The 13,111-nt window shown below is 40.1% G+C and overlaps 1 protein-coding gene across 4 annotated transcripts in view; it reads left to right on the top strand.

The window, feature by feature from the left end:
• The window catches only part of AFF2 (AF4/FMR2 family member 2), a 449,558-nt gene that overhangs the window by 420,926 nt on the left and 15,521 nt on the right, over window positions 1-13,111 (top strand). For all 4 annotated transcript variants that reach the window (XM_023526244.1, XM_023526242.1, XM_023526243.1 and 1 more), the window contains 6 exons: window positions 972-1,249; window positions 1,820-1,883; window positions 5,345-5,481; window positions 9,590-9,661; window positions 10,007-10,100; window positions 12,441-12,493. In XM_023526244.1, coding sequence (XP_023382012.1) covers window positions 972-1,249; window positions 1,820-1,883; window positions 5,345-5,481; window positions 9,590-9,661; window positions 10,007-10,100; window positions 12,441-12,493 — 698 coding nt within the window. The remainder of the gene's footprint in view (window positions 1-971; window positions 1,250-1,819; window positions 1,884-5,344; window positions 5,482-9,589; window positions 9,662-10,006; window positions 10,101-12,440; window positions 12,494-13,111) is intronic.

Raw genomic sequence — 13,111 nt, 5'->3', positions numbered from 1 at the left:
TTCTGTTTGGGAGTTATCTGCTTATTAGCAAATCTGTGACAACACATACAGGATTGTCAGATCCAGTTGAGGTCAAAAAAGAAAAGAGCTGAGGAATGAACCTTGGGAGAGACCAACCTTAGGTAGATACCAACTCAAAAGGACAGAAAGAGGAAGAGGCATCATGAACAAGTACGATCAGATGTAGAACAGTCAGGGTCATCCCACAGCTGCCAGGTGGAGAGTACAGAGTCTGTCCTGTGAACACAGCGAGTAGTCTCAGGACACCTCCTGTGACATAGTAACAGATCTTACTATGTACTTTCTTCATCTGGATCCCATTATTTCTATGGCAATGACAAATCGGAGTGAAACTTGGATCTGTCAGCCATTTGATTTTTGACCTGGTCAAAATGAACTTTCACCATCTCAAGACTTCAAAACAAAGAGGCATTCAGGTGGCATTCACTTAGCTGGGGATCGGTCAAGCTCCTCACAAAAGGGCAGCTTTGGCCTCAGTCCCAAGGGAAAGACTGTTGCAGTACAATGTCTGGCTTGCCGGTGTTTTGCTATACTGGATCTGATACTTTGCGTACCGTAGTGAAAGTTTCTGGCCTGGTTCCCTTGTCAAAAATATACATATCAGGGTTATCTCTCTCCCTCTTCCTCCACCTCCCTCCCTTTCCCATTCTTCCCCTCTCCCCTCATATCCTCTACCTCATTTAGGCCTTTGCCAATGGCCATCTTCTGGGATGATGGGGCTATGTAATCACAACACCTGACTATCTTGATGTTTGGTGTTAACATAGAACAAAATCTGGTGATTCTGAGTTCATAAAATACAGCAGGATCACTTATCGATCCTCAAGCTGTGTCCATTGCTTTCTTTTCCCTTGTCTTGTTTCTTGGTGTGCTTGACGTTCTAAGCATTTATGAAAAGATGTTCTAAAACTCTGAACCTAATAGAAGTTATCTGTCCTCCTTTTTCCCAGGAGGGAGACACTCCAAAAAAGGCAGCCTCTTCCACTGTCACTGTCACCAACCCTGCTATTGCCACCGCCTCTGCTACTGCCATTGTCACGGCCACTGCCACTGCTACTGCCACGGCCACTACCACAACCACTACCACTACCATTTCCACCATCACCTCTACCATCACTACTGGCCTCATGGATAGCAGTCACCTGGAGATGACGTCCTGGGCAGCCCTGCCTCTTCTGTCCAGCAGCACCACCAATGTCCGGAGACCCAAACTCACTTTCGATGACTCGTATGTTGTCCCAGATTATCATGGACCCAGTATGGGAGTGGTGAATGCGGGTGGAGGGGGAGCAGCATGACTTTTCTAGCACTATGCATGTGTCAGCCAAAACAAGACCTCAGCAGCAGCTCCTGTAGCCTTAAAAGTATGTCCTTCCTCCCCACGCACTCCTATCCTCACCAAGAAGTGTCTTGGGCTCATTTTAATTGTGGATCTCTGTTACTATTTTCAAAGGCAGGTGCTTAATTCTAGGTTGCTTTGTCCTCCTTTCTGATCTGTGTCCTCAGAACTGTATGCCAACAAAGGTTTACAGCTATGTTTTGTTGGATCTGTTTGGATAACTGGAATGGTTAGAGTTGGGAGAATGTAGTTATTTATCCCAATGAGCCATTACGTGTTTTTGGATTTCACTTATTATTTCAAGTTTAGTTGTTATATAAATGATAGCATTCATCTGCCCTTCTCAAGGCAGTGTATAAGGATGGATTTATAGCAAAAAAAATTTTTTTCTTTGACTATTTTGTCTTTAATGAAAATATGAACCATTGTTTTTTGAAAGAGCTCCTTTTGTTTGTTTAGGGTACACAATGCTGATTATTACATGCAAGAGGCTAAGAAGCTGAAGCACAAAGCTGATGCTCTGGTAGGTTCCTTTCTTCTTGTTGCTTTGCTTCCTTTAAGGTATTATACTTTGAAGGAAAACAAAGAAGTTGCTTTACAAACAATTCAGACTTTCTCATTGCTGCTCTGACATAGGGAGGGAGATTGGATCTGTTTAATTCTTTAACACTGTAATTCCCAAAGTAATTCCCAAAGTCTTTGGACTACGTTTCCCTGCTATTATGTGTATTCATTTTCCTACTGTTATTCCCTTTTCCCCAACTTCAGAAGCTAAATGGCATATACTATTCATTATCTTTCAAGTGAATTTGAAATGACTTTTGAAACTGTCCTGGAGAAGGTTGGGGCTTCCATTGGGTCTGGTAAGCCAGAAATTGGTGTGGGCAGGAAGAGAGTTGTTGAGAGCTGGTCAAGTGGCCTCAAAATTTGTCTTTGCAAAACTCAGGCCCATAGGAAAAACCCAGCTTCTTGCTGCATTTGATTACGTGTTTCCAGAGTGAGGTTCATAGCCAGGCTAGGACCCTGCACAGAGAGGAGTTCTGTCATCTGGATTTCCCAGGACGCTTGGCCCCACTGCGTCCAAGGGTTTTGGCCACACAGAACAAGAATGAGCTCAGCTTGTTGAGTTGTCTTGATTAATCCTCTTAACAGGGGGTCTCAACCGTGTGTTACAATCACTTGGGGAGCTTTAAAATAACCCTGATGCCCAGGCCACACCCTGGACCAATGGAATCAGAATTTCTGAGACTAGGCCCCCAGACATGGGTATCAAAGGCTCCCAGATGATTCCCAAGTACAGCCAAGGTTGGGAACTGCTGCCCAGAGGAGGCCTGAAATTCAGGCTCCTCACTTTTGACTATACCCCAGCACAGGTATCAGTTCAACCCCATAGTGTTAAATATATATATATATATATATATATATTTAATATATATATATTGCCTTGTGTCAGCCAAGACTTAGCTGTCCAATAGTGCTTGACACTGGGAGAGATGTAATGGAGTACTGTAACAGTCTCTGCACTATGATTCGCATGTGGCCAACATCAACTGCCCCATGGCCTTTGCATCTGCTGCTTCCCTACTTTTTGTCATTTTCCCCCTGTGGTCCAAATTGCTCAGCTATTGTCTGCAGCTAACCTTTCTGTGGTGTGAACTGTCCCTTGGAAATACTTGTTCCCTGCTCCTGCAGACAAAACTGACAAGGCAGGCTGGGTGCCAGCTCCACTAGAGATGCTGGGAAGACTGTCCCTCTGACCACTGTACATGTAGTGAGAGATTGGAATGTCATTGGGTGACTTCGCTGCTGGATTGAAGATGAAAGTTTTTTTCTGAATGTCCTAAACTCTGAAGTACTGCAAAAGGGCTCTCGAGTTTGCCCTCTGTCAGAATCAGGACAAAGGGACATATAGCTATTTTTGACAAACTAGTCCATGAGCTGATGAAGACTAGGACACACATGCGAGACTATGTAGATGAAATTTTTAAAGAATTGAGAAAAATCAGAGTCACAGATACATACATACAGTTAAGAATCAACATCACTCGCTCCCTTCCAGGGTATGGTTATGTGTCCCCACCAAAGCCACTTGCAGTCTAATCTATTTAGAAAATTCATTTTCAACTGGGGAGACTTTGCCTTTCTGGAAGCAAAATTGGTTCTTGGAAGTGGGATAAAAAAGTCTTAGATATTTCAATGGTGCGTGTCCCTCTGAAGGGCCACATTACGTAAAGAGATCATCAGGATATCGTTGATATTAAAATTTCAGCGGGGCTGTGTGAAAAATATCTAAAAAAAAAACTCCATTGTGGAGTAGTGATCATGGAAAAAGAAAAGGTTGAGAAATATTCATTTAGAGTAAGATATCTTTGCTAGGCATATGTCTGTTGTAAAATTGGAAGCCGCCTTATAGTTCAAGCTCCTCATCTTATAGATGGAGAAACAGAGGCCCAGGAAGAGGGGTTGACCTGACCACTATTAGGCACTATGGCTATGAAATTTTGTCTCTGGACTTTAGTTTCTCCTTTTGGAAAAGGTGAGGTTTGGGCTAGGAGATCCTTAAGGATCCTGCCAGCTATGGATTTGTGAATGAAAAGTCACTTTTGAAAAATCAGGATGTAAACATTAATATCCCAAATGGGAGAGCCAGTTGGAGCCAGGTGACCTAAGGAAATTATCTCATAAAGCAAGAGAAGAAGATAGTTTTCATATATATAGGTTTTCATAAAATCATTTTGAATTTGGTTGAAAATGATATTTTCCACAATAGCTTACAGAAAGGAAACTACAGAACTCTTGCAGTATATAAAAGCTGAAGAACATTCATTGTAAAAAGAGTCATTTACAACAAGAGATTCTGAAGGACCCATAACTCATCATTTTATAGTTGTACTTAATCCTTTCCTAGAGATAGCTACTCTGCCATTTTGAGAACTGAAGCCTTCACAGTTGCATAGAAAATATTTTGATAAAAGGTATACAAGAAAATTAAAATACCTAAATGTGCATTATATTAGTTCTTTTACATAAAATTCTGCATTAGTGGAATTCTTATATCCAGCTATCAAAAATTGAAAATGTTAAATACTGTTATAAAATACTCACTGTAAAAGTGTCATATATAATATTCATTACACATAAAAAAGAAATCAGTTTGAGTAAGTCACTTTAATCGTGACCATTATCAAGGCTAAAACCTTTTGCAATAAAATTTTACTAAACTCAAATATTTAGTAGTGATATATTTTTTGGCTTTTGACACACTATTTCAGACCATCATTTACAATGAAAGTGTTGTGATTATTGTCAACAGTCACACTATAGCTTCCCATCTTTCATGACAATAGAATCAATTTGTGACTCTTCTCCTGGGAGTGGGGTTGATGTGGTTATAGCTCCGAGCAAAGACTGTATGTGTTACTTGTCCACGAGGCTTACAGAAAACAGAATTGCATTGCAAGCTCTATCTATAGGACAGTATAATGACCAGTCTGGTAAATTTAGTGAATAGAAATGAGTCAAGGCAATAATTTGGATTGTGGTCCACCAAGAAGATAATAACAACAATAATACCACAAATATATGATAATACCATGCACATGATACCTTAGCTGCAATCTTCTTTTCTCAACCAGTCTCATTGTGATGACAATAGAGCCTTAAATAGTTACATTATTGTCAGGACAAATGCATACACTGTTCCCCCTCTGATGTCAGTGTTTCTCAACCTTGGTATTGTTAGGCTGGTAATTCTCCACTGTCGGGGGGGCGGTGCTGCCTTGTGCGTTGCAGGATGTTTAAACACATCTGTGACCTCTGGCCACTAAATGTCCCCTGTCCCTAGTGGCAAGAACCCAAAACGTTGACAGACATTGCCAAAGGTCCCCTAGGGGAGGGGTGCAAAATTGACCCGGCTTGAGAACCTCTCCCTTGTATGAGGGAGGAAAGGGAATATCATGCTGGTGAATTGTCTTCCTGTTACAGTTTGAGAAATTTGGCAAAGCTGTGAATTACGCCGATGCCGCCCTGTCCTTCACTGAATGTGGCAACGCAATGGAGCGCGACCCTCTGGAAGCAAAGTCTCCATACACCATGTACTCCGAGACCGTGGAACTCCTCAGGTTACTGGCCTTTCTGCAACCATTGTTCTAAACTCATTTCAGTCATAATTAGAGGCTGCTATGTTTTTTTTAAATATCATTTCCACATAGTAATGATTTGTCCAAGGCATCTACTTCTTAGAAGTCATGATAATTAGTTCTTGCCATTTTATTAATGTCATGGAAAATCCATAATTGATGGACACTGCTTTTATAAATTATCCCCTTCAGAGGTTATAATGTGAGTGTAATAATTTGCAATACTCATAAAATTAAAATGGAAACGTAGTGGGAGGAAGTATAATAATTTCACCATTTGGCATTGACGCTTGTCTTTTCAAAGCGCAGTTTTATAAATCAAAAAAGTGGGTGTTATTGGGATTTATGTTATAAACCACGTTTTCTAAGAATTTTTCTGCCACTGTTGCACTGTTGCAACACAAGGTCGGCTTTAAGGCTGCAGGTGTGGAGTAGATTTTCGGTGGGTCTGGAATTTAAGGGAAAGTGACAAGGTGATAGCAGGGGCAGGGTCGAGATGAGAGGATGAGAATAAAAGAGGGTATATTAACTGCACAGATTATTAGTTTCATTTGCATTTTAAATGAAATTTTCTGGCCTGTTGGTCTTGGCAGAGTAGAATTTGTGGGTAATCAAAAAAGGAAGAAGGGGGAAAGAGAAGAAGCGATATTCGTTCTAGTTTTTTTCTAGTAACCCACAGATATTTGTAAAATAATTTAATCCACCTCTGAATAGCATATATGCACCATCATTTACTGGATTGACTAAATAATTGCTTTTGATTGAGTGAGCACTTCTTCACCTGATAGGTCCTTATTTCCTGATCATCTCTGGCTCGAATAATCGATCGTGCCGGGCCTGGTTTTTACTATGTTGCGTGTAATCTGCATAAATGCTTACAAATCTGAGGACACTTGTCCCCAAACCTTTAGAAAACCACTGGGCAAATTTAGCATGCATATTTTCCTGGGAAAGCATTCCCAAATATCTAAAGAATGTGAATTGTTATAAAGAAAGAAAAACTATGCTCACATGGAATAAGAAGTTTGAGTTAAAGCCACAAAAATAGGGAAAACACAAGAGAAACTCCAGCCTCACCTGGCCTTATCAGGCCAGGCAGCCATCTTTGGCTTCTCTTTGCTCTGAGAAGCATGTAAAGTATCTCTCCAAATTTATACACTGCGAAACCAATTACTGCCATTCACTAGCTTTCAAGGGGAAATTGATTTCTCTCTGTCTATCCAGGGCTGCTCATGATCTTCAGAGATGCACAAGATGAAAATTCTGGCAAAAATTATAAACATTAAAAATTGAGGGAAAACATTAATGAACAAACATAGAGAGAATTCATATTCTCTATTCACTCAAAAATGCAAATTTTAAAAAGGCACTTTATAAATTAATAAGAAAATGTATAAAATGTTAATACCTAGGGTTAGCATGCGCACACACACACACATTGAGTACCTAGGCCTGTCCTATGCTGGTATCGGGAGTAGAAATTGACCATTGTAAATTGAGGAGAATTTTGGCATTGTGTAGGAAAATCTATACAAATGAGCATTAGTATCTTTTGAGGTGGTAATTCGACCTCTAGAAATTTAAATTTACTGCACTGAAAAACAAGTCATATGTATGGTGTTCAATTCGGCATATATTGTAACATACAACCAGAATCAAACCAAATAATCAGTAATAGAAGAGTAATTAATTACATCGGAGTACACGCGATAGAATACTTTGCAGCCATTGAATTGCAACAACGATGGAGACCATGTAGCTGCATGAAAATATTTATAATACGATGTTAAAGTAAAAGCAAGCTACAGGATTATATACACATTACATTTCTGAACACAAAAAGCATGTTTCGACATGTAGACCAACCCGGAAGGTAAATGAGGTCGTAGCTGTAATGGGGTGAAATTATGGGTGTTTTCCGTCTCTATATGTTTTTCTTTCATATTAATTTTCTTTTAGGAAAACACATGCTCTCTTAAAAATATAACAGGAAAACATCAGATTTCATTTTTGGTAAAAATGTGATCTGAATTGTTGAATAATATTTATTTCCATTAGAAAATGCTTCTTTTTCCTTAATTATTTATAAAATATCCTTTTTTTTCTAAGCAGAACTTTGTTTTTCATTATACGATAGTTTATACCCCATAGGAGTATATTTCAGTGGAACCTGGTGAAAGTTGGTGAAGAATTTATGGACATTCACTTTAAAGTCAATATTTTTTAACTTTCTTTCGAGTTACTTGTAGATTCACATGCAGTTTTGAGAAACCATATAGAAAGTTCCTGTGTACTGTCACCCAGTTTTCTGCCCCCATGGTGACATCTTGCATAACTATGGTTCAATATCACAACCAGGGCACAGACATGATACAATCTATGGACTTTATTTAGATTTCACCAGTTTTTTTTTTCAGCTCGCACCAGTTTTACATAAACTCCTCTGTGTGTTTCTCTCTCTCTCTCTCTCTCTCTCTCTCTCTCTCTCTGTCTCTCTCTCTGTATATATGTATATATATGTATGTGTGTGTGTGTATATATATATATATATATATATATGTATGTATTTTTTAACATTTACTGTAAAGTGTATAATTTTTTGAGAGAAATTTCATTTGAGAATATAATGGGCTGAAGCAACTAGGCCTTCTGATCCATTTAAGCAATCGAAGCTCCACTATCAAGTCACCTCAAAAGTGGTTGTGATAAGAGGGTTACTGTAATAGGAACACAGTTTTTAGTAGTGTAATGTTATGTTAAAGAGATTTTTATTACTCTCTCTTCAACAGTATGTTGGCTACAGAGAGAGATGGGGGAGGGAGGGAGGGAGAGAGAGAGAGAGAGAGAGAGAGAGAGCGAGCCCCATTTTCTTCATTGAAGTAATTATAGTTGCTCTGAGCCTCAGGAATCTGCAGTGGATATGTATTTGTGAAAACAAGTGGGGCATCACAAGAACTCAACATTTCAGTGATCCAACTGTCATAGACAGTTAGATTTATTACATATTAAAAATCCCTTTGCTTAATATTGCAACAACAGGAGGAACCCACATCAAGTGCACAGGTCTTTTTGTTGGAAAATGTGCACTCAACAGAAATGGAGCAATAAGTGGGAAAGCAGGGGGATGAAGTGTGCTGAGGGGGCACAGAGTCTTGGGGGGCAAGCCTGGGGGCACTGCTATTCTAAGGAGGCTGCTGAAAATGAGGAGTTCATGATGCAAGCACAGCATCTCTGCAGGCTCCCCATCGCCTTCTTGTGAATGAGAACTAGCCCAGCCGCCCACACACTTCAACTTCCTTCTGCAACACTGATCTCTGTTACTCATTCCACCACAAGTACCTGTGAAATTGCATTAAAGCTCAAACAATGATTTTATGCAATGAATTGATTTTCAAGAATCTAAATGCCCAGAATGAAATGTGCTCAACTAGAAGGAAAAAAAAAAAAAAAAGGAATTACTCAACCTTTGATCACCCCACTGTGGAAAGTAACAATTAAAGAGAATGGAAAGAGAAAATACACAAGCATCATAAATTAAGGGTGCTTAGACCTTCAAATGCTGTGAAATCGACCTTCTTCTGAAAAAAAAGAAACCATTTTCTATAGGAGTGTATTCTAAACCTGAGCCATTAGAAAAGACCTTTTTAACTGTGTGATTGTGGTCTCCCCATGCTCATGTCAGACATAGTTGTATATTATTTTCCTCATCTGTCAAATGTAACTGAGACTGACATGTGTGTCCACCTTCCACTGAAAACCAATATCATTTAGCTAGAGTGTCCTAGAAATAGCATTTATACACACAACAGACCAACTGGAATTCCACAACACCGTCCTAGAACGTGAGTTCCAGATTTGGCTGACTTTTCCAGAGCTGACTTCTGTATGTCACATCAGTGTCATTGTGGCACTCTTTTGATGATCATTTTGTATATGTTTTCAAGAAAGCACATTTTTGCCCATGTACCCTAGTCGGTCTCCCCACCCAGAGCAAATGTAGAGCTAACACATTCAGGAGATGGGGATAGCAATGACATTGGGACTTTAGGGTAATACAGACTGTACTTGAACTTGTCCTTTCTCTTCAAAGGTATGCAATGAGGCTGAAGAACTTTGCAAGCCCCTTGGCTTCAGATGGGGACAAAAAGCTGGCAGTGTTATGGTAAGTCACATGGAAGCCACAAGGAAATGGCTGAAATGTCATGGAATGATTTGAAAACTCCAGATCATCTTAAGCTGCTTACTTCAGATCATTATTCTTGTTTTTCATTAAACTGTTAAAGGATAACTAATGGATTTCTTCAGCTGCTGACTAAACATTTACTCTCCTAATTTACACCCTTATCAAGATGAGAGTTTAATGCTTACCCCTTCTCTTTCAATTTTGTTATACTTACATTCCTCAATAACTATAGGAGCATAACTGCAAAATATGAATCAGCATTTTTTACAGTTTACAGGTTTCACTAAGCACTGACATAACATAATCCTTTCCTCACCACCACAGCTACCGATGTTTATCACTTCTCTACTTGCGGATGTTTAAACTGAAGAAAGACCATGCTATGAAGTACTCTAGATCTCTGATGGAATATTTTAAGGTAATCCTTATTTTGTATAATTTATAGGTACTGGATGATTAAATCACTAATGAGACATGGCAGGCATGTTATTAAATGTCAAGGTTGTAGCTGTCAAAGGCTTCACCTCCCTCATTCCATGGGCCGTAGCCCTCCCACCTCTCCTTCTGGACTCAGCAGAGAGCTTAGGTTTGATTTGATTCTGGGGAGAGAAGCTACAAATAGTTCAGTCTCCTGATTATTCTTTCGACTGACCAAACAGCCCTTGGCAGCTTCCCACTTGCAATCAAGGGGACGATGGCTTCTTCTCCACCCTGCATGGTTGACTCACCAGGGGACACAGACTGTGGCTCTGCTGTGGCCAATCTTGTGTTAAATGAGAAGATAATACAGAAATTTCTCAACAGTGAGAGAAGTCACTGCGGCTACCCTGGATTCTAGGGGTGGGGGGAGGACATTTACACCCCATGGAGCCCTGTGGCCATGAGGACTCTTGGAGCAGACTTTAATACAACTGATTGTTTTGGTTACCAAAATCAACAGACACTCAAACAACAAATAAAGAAATAAAGAAAGCTACCATCTAGGGAGCTGGAGTTTTTAATTTATAAGCAAAAAAACATCTTTTGACCTCAAAATCCAATACCAAAATTTGAGAATGAGCCTGGATGAAAATTACAAGCAGCCGCCTGGCGCTGGGCCTGGCCCCGGTACCAGATGCCGCTGGCTTGAGAGTCAGTGGAACTTCTGCCCCTCAAAACAGGTCATTATGTAGAATTTAGGAGGCTCAGGTGGTGGAGGAGTCCTGTTGGGCTGGTCTCAAAAGAAAAAAAGAAATTACTTTATTTATTTACTTGTTTATTTATTCACTTATTTACTCACTTATTTGCCAAGGGCACAAGACTGCTTGGCTAAATTGCACCAAAACAGTTATTTGAAATAAATCAAATCATGACCTTACATCAGTCATCCAGACCCAGAGAGTGGCAGTGCACAGCTATATGAGGACACTGACTGGGTTGGGAAAAAGAGCAAGTTCACCAGGTATTATGTGGTGTAACCATAATGCCATAAAGCTAGTGCTCATGTAGGTGAATGCAGTCAAATGCAACAGCTGCCCATCCCTTAACACATCCACACTCTCAACCCATACTCTAGAGAGGTGGTTCTTCAACTTGAATGACCATCGCAATCCCCTGGAGGGCTCATGAAACCAGAGTGTCTGATACTGTAGATCTGAGATGGAACCTGAGAATTGGCATTTATAACAAGTTCCTAGATAATACTGATGCTGCTGATCTTGTATCAAACTTTGCAAGCCACTGCTCCTCCAGCCCATCCCGTGTAGCTTTCAGGGCATTGGAAAATATGAGACAGATGTTAAATAACTCACTCTGGCATTGCATTGAGCTTGAGATTAAAAACTGGAGTCTGCAGAACGTAGCTTAGGTGTGGGTCTCTGCATTCCAGAGAAGTGTTGTGTTCTCACTGGGCTCCTAAAAGTGCTGACTCTCCCTAGTACCCCATTTGCAAAGGGGGCTAGGAAGGAACCCAAGAGGTAGGAGAGGACCGTAACCTGGGCCATGAGGCCAGAGAGGCAGGCTGGAGCCAGGTTCAATGCCACAGTGTCCTGGCCCTGTGCTACTTGGGCTTCAACCTGGTGATGTCATTATAATGAGTTGAATCACTCCACAAGTGTTTGGCCACGAAAATACAGGAGGCTCATTCTTTCACCCAGCCCAGTTCCATCAGAGAGAGAGAGAAAATAAAAAGAATGTGTAGCATTCCATTGCAATGCAGTCCTGGACCAGTTGCATTGCTAAATAGTGAAAACTGTCAGCCCTGAGGATCTGCGTGTAAAGATAGCAAATCAAGTAGATTCACCAAAAGAAAACCAAAAAAATTTAAAAACACTGCCTGGTCCTGGCATATTCCTGAGACCTCAGAAATTACAGCCCACCTTGTAACCCAGGGAGAAAGTTTGCAACTGGAGCTAAAGGTGAAAAGCTTGCCTGTACTCTGAAGAGCTTGTTTTGCAGAATAAATTTCAGATGAAGATAATTAAACCACTTCTTGGAGAACTGAGTCTGATTTCACTGGGCCTTTTAGTATATATAAGATCTTTCATCAAGTGACTTTCATGGTCCTGATTGGAGCCCACTAATTATCCTAACCAGCCATTTTCATCGAGTGTGCGTCGCGGTGTGCTGACATGCACATACATCCCAGCTCTGCTAACAAAACAGGAGGCATCCCGAAACGCTGCAATCAATATTAATGTACTCCAAATCACACTTCCATCTGTTTCTGAATTAATAAAACACAAATAGATGTCCTTATTTCTCTCTCTCTCTTTTTCAGCAAAATGCTTCAAAAGTCACTCAGATACCATCTCCATGGGTAGGCACTGGAAAGTAAGTATCTTTTGAAAATTGCTTTTTCAGAAAATCAGTGATTTAATAGATCCCAAATATTTGTATTGACAACTCAGAGGCGAAGTCAGTTCTGACTTATACACATAAAATTCTAGTCGTTTCACCTAATGAAAAAACAGAAAAGTTTAACATGATGTGATTCCCAATTTCTTTAACTATTTGATTTTTAAGCCAAATTATGGCCATAAAGATGTCTGTTAATGAGATGGCAAGCACCATGCCATTTCAAGGAGGCAGGGTAAAAGTTAACTTCGCTATAGTAATTTTTCAATGATTCACTCAGTAATGAAAGACCAATGAAATATTCATTGATATATGGTAAGTGCTGTTTAATAAAACCAAAGGTATAATAGTGCTGAAAATGTGAAGACACTTAGTCAGCCAATTATCTGAGCCCTTGTGATGATTTTTATATTAATACTAAAATACCCCGACCTAAAATATAAAAGCATCACTGTCATGACAATTTAAGGCTCAGTGGACTCACCCGCTCCCACGGTCATATTTAAAGTTGATCGTGCTTGGGACAGCTCATTCTTCCAGAAGTAGGGTGGATGTCAGGAAATTCATTTTCCTGGTCCTGCTGCTGCCCTTAGC

The sequence above is a fragment of the Pteropus vampyrus genome, unplaced genomic scaffold, assembly GCF_000151845.1.
Source record: "Pteropus vampyrus isolate Shadow unplaced genomic scaffold, Pvam_2.0 Scaffold750, whole genome shotgun sequence".
NCBI classification, from domain to species: Eukaryota; Metazoa; Chordata; class Mammalia; order Chiroptera; family Pteropodidae; genus Pteropus; species Pteropus vampyrus.
This window is presented reverse-complemented; position numbering and strand designations above follow the sequence as displayed.